Source organism: Sinocyclocheilus rhinocerous, unplaced genomic scaffold (assembly GCF_001515625.1).
Source record: "Sinocyclocheilus rhinocerous isolate Xijiao unplaced genomic scaffold, SAMN03320098_v1.1 scaffold1046, whole genome shotgun sequence".
NCBI lineage: Eukaryota > Metazoa > Chordata > Actinopteri > Cypriniformes > Cyprinidae > Sinocyclocheilus > Sinocyclocheilus rhinocerous.
The window spans coordinates 345,967-349,535 of NW_015646218.1; the positions used below are offsets into that span (position 1 = coordinate 345,967).

The following is a 3,569-nucleotide window of genomic DNA, read 5'->3' on the forward strand; positions in this document are numbered from 1 at the left end:
TGAAAAAAAAAAAAAAACTTTGAATTGTAGTGTACATCATAGATTGGCTGAAAGGGAGCACTTTTTTGTTTATTATGAGTATGTCATTGAATCACTCATCCATTTCGTTAAAATTCAGAGTTGTTCATTACCGAAACAACCCATTTATCTCTTTGTTCTGAATGAGATGGACAAACTGAATGAGTAGCCCCTATTTGTACAATAATGAGATTTGCCAGTTCTTTCAAGTTGTTTACGAGCACAATGCCTGATTCTTTTAGTTTATTCGCAAACGACATGTCTTGTTCAGTGCCATTCTTGTTCAGACTCAAAACAGCGACTCGTCCAACCAATGAAATGCTCCAAACACTTTTGATTGTGCTAGTAAGACTTTTGAGGTTACGCCTTTATTATAAGGTGACAATATTACAGTGCAATTCCACAATTAAGTTCTGGTAATACTAAATAACTACATGTACTAAGTACTTACTACAGGGTTAAGGTTAGGGTCTGGTTAGGGTTTGTTGCTTGCAACTATGCATAATTTTCAGTTATTACTGTAGTAAGTATGTGGCATTTAGCACTTTAAAATAAATGAATTTATATGTAACATCAGCCTTAAAATGAATTTCATTGATATATCCTAATTTATTAAGATTGATTCAGTCACTAAATAATATTTTTGACATGAATAAAACCAGTTAGATGTTAGTACATAAAGCACATTTTTAGGTTACCGAGAGTGTATGTGTTTAGCCCTAAATCCTGCAAAGCAACAGTCTGGCAGAGTATAGCAGAGGTATCTGGGAATTAATTAAGCCTCCTTGTTTTATCCAGCTAGCTGTGATGGAGATCCTGTCAGTGAGAAAGGGAAGTGTTTGGAATCATTTGACATCTGTTGTACTGCAGCGCTTACACAGTAATGAGAATTTCTTATTTTAGCTAGTGATTTTTCACCTGCTTCCTCTCTCTCTTGCTCTGTCTGTCGAATTTTCTCTCTCAGTTTGCAAAGCAGCCAAGGCAGACCTGGCCTTCCTTGTAGATGGCTCCTGGAGTATTGGAGATGACAACTTTCAGAAGATTATCCGTTTCCTATACAGCACAACTGGTGCACTTGATGTGATTGGCCCCGAGGGAACACAGGTATGCTGCGCGTGAAATATTTGTCAAATTCAGTCTACTTCATATTGTTTTTATTTGTTTGCATTGTATAACATTTCTAACATTTTTATGAAAGAAATTACTATCATCCTGAGCTAAAAGCAAAACTGTAAGCCCAAGATGTACATGAGTTTCTTTCTTCATTGGAACAGATTTGGAGAAATTTAGCTTTTTCTCACCGATGGATTCTCTGCAGTGAATGGGTGCCATCAGCATAAAGGTTCAAACAGCTGATAAAAACATCACAATAATTCACAAGTAATCCACACGACTCCAGTCCATCAATCAACATCTTGTGAAGCGAAAAAGCTGTGTGTTTGTAAGAAACAAACCCATCAAGAAATTTTTAACTTCAAAACATTGCTTCTAACTGAAATACGAGTCCTGTGTCCATAATATTGCTTTCTCCAGTGAAAATGTGTGGATTAATTGTGGATTATTGTGATGTTTTTATCAGCTGTTTGAACTCTCATTCTGACGGCACCCATTCACTGCAGAGGATCCATTGATGAGCAAGACTCACTTAAGTGGGACTTTGAAGTTATATGAATATATATATTATATGAATTATATTATATATATATATATATATAATATTATATGAATATATACCTTCATATAATATCAAATAAAACACTACAGTTAAAATTATAATCAAGTACTTTACATGTGCTTTACAGAGGGAACACAGGTATGCTGCGCGTGAAATATTTGTCAAATTCAGTCTACTTCATATTGTTTTTATTTGTTTACATTGTATAACATTTCTAACATTTTTCTGAAAGAAATGACTATCATCCTGAGCTAAAACCAAAACTGTAAGCCCAAGATGTACATGAGTTTCTTTCTTCATTGGAACAGATTTGGAGAAATTTAGCTTTTTCTCACCGATGGATTCTCTGCAGTGAATGGGTTCCATCAGCATAAAGGTTCAAACAGCTGATAAAAACATCACAATAATTCACAAGTAATCCACACGACTCCAGTCCATCAATCAACATCTTGTGAAGCGAAAAAGCTGTGTGTTTGTAAGAAACAAACCCATCAAGAAATTTTTAACTTCAAAACATTGCTTCTAACTGAAATACGAGTCCTGTGTCCATAATATTGCTTTCTCCAGTGAAAATGTGTGGATTAATTGTGGATTATTGTGATGTTTTTATCAGCTGTTTGAACTCTCATTCTGACGGCACCCATTCACTGCAGAGGATCAATTGATGAGTAAGAACTACAGTTAAAATTATAATCAATTACTTTACATGTGCTTTAGTATGTTAGTAAACACATCATAATAAGTGTACTTCTTTAAAGCACAACAAAATATTAAAACAATGATTTCAGTTTACTTTAAAGTAAAACGTTTGATTTGACTATTACGAAGGGCACTTTTTAAAACTATTTAAGTGTGTTAAGAAACATAGTCATGAAATTGTACTCTCTTTGCATACAGTTAATGGCCTTTCATTTCATTAATATGATATTATCTGCAAGTACAGTTTTTTTTAAATATGCTTTTAAGATTTTACGTACACTACAAGTACACATTCAGTACATTCAGTATTCAGTAAAAATTAAGTACACTTCTTATTGACAAGGAACAGATCTGTATTCAAATTGTATATAGACTATAGACCATTAAAAATATAAATTACATCAAATTTTAGTAGAGCCTATTATAAATTTGCAGAGTCATGTCGTTCCACGTGGACGCTACAGTTTGAGAAGCTCTGCTTTTGAACTTATAATGTCTGGTTTGCTTCAAAAAGGTTTTTTGCTTCTCTCAAATATAATTTTTGGAATGAGGCATCATGGGAATAGCTATTATGGGCTAGAGACCACACTACCAAGCATTTAACCCAGTATCCTGAGAGAGCATTAGATAAAAATAGCCTTTGTCTAGACTTGTCAGTCCAGGACTCAGAAGATCTTCAGCACAACCCTTCAGCAGCTTTAGGGATCACTGCAGTGGACCTACTACAAGGGATGTGAAAACAAGTGAATAAGCACGTTTCAAGGGCAGGAGCTAAAGTAAATACACAGAACATGGATAAAACATATTCTTCTTTTACACAGATGTTTGCGTTCTGTCGTCTGTTGTAGGCCTTGTAGAAATGTTTGACTTGGCTCAAACTGGTTCAACATCAGCAAACTCTCATGCATGATGACATGGCTTTTGTGCCTCTCTTTTTAGAGTGTGGCCTAGTGGTTAAAGATCTGAGCTGGAAATTACAAGGTTTTAGGTTTAAGCAATCCATGTACCAGTATGAGACTGAGCAAAACACTTACAGGTCAAAAATGAACCAGGGCTTGAGGCAAAAATGACACTGAATGTGGCAAAAATACCCCTAATATTTTTAAAAATGTGGTGGGAAAAAGGCCTCCATAGTCAATTTCTATGAGTTCAGTTTTTTTTTTTTTTGTCTGTTATC

General features: G+C 34.7%; 1 protein-coding gene across 1 annotated transcript in view; it reads left to right on the forward strand.

Moving 5' to 3' along the window:
• Positions 1–3,569, forward strand: part of LOC107707159 (collagen alpha-1(XIV) chain-like) — a 141,843-nt gene that overhangs the window by 79,087 nt on the left and 59,187 nt on the right. The window contains exon 25 of the mRNA XM_016511076.1: positions 983–1,122. Within this exon, the coding sequence (XP_016366562.1) occupies positions 983–1,122 (140 nt within the window). The remainder of the gene's footprint in view (positions 1–982; positions 1,123–3,569) is intronic.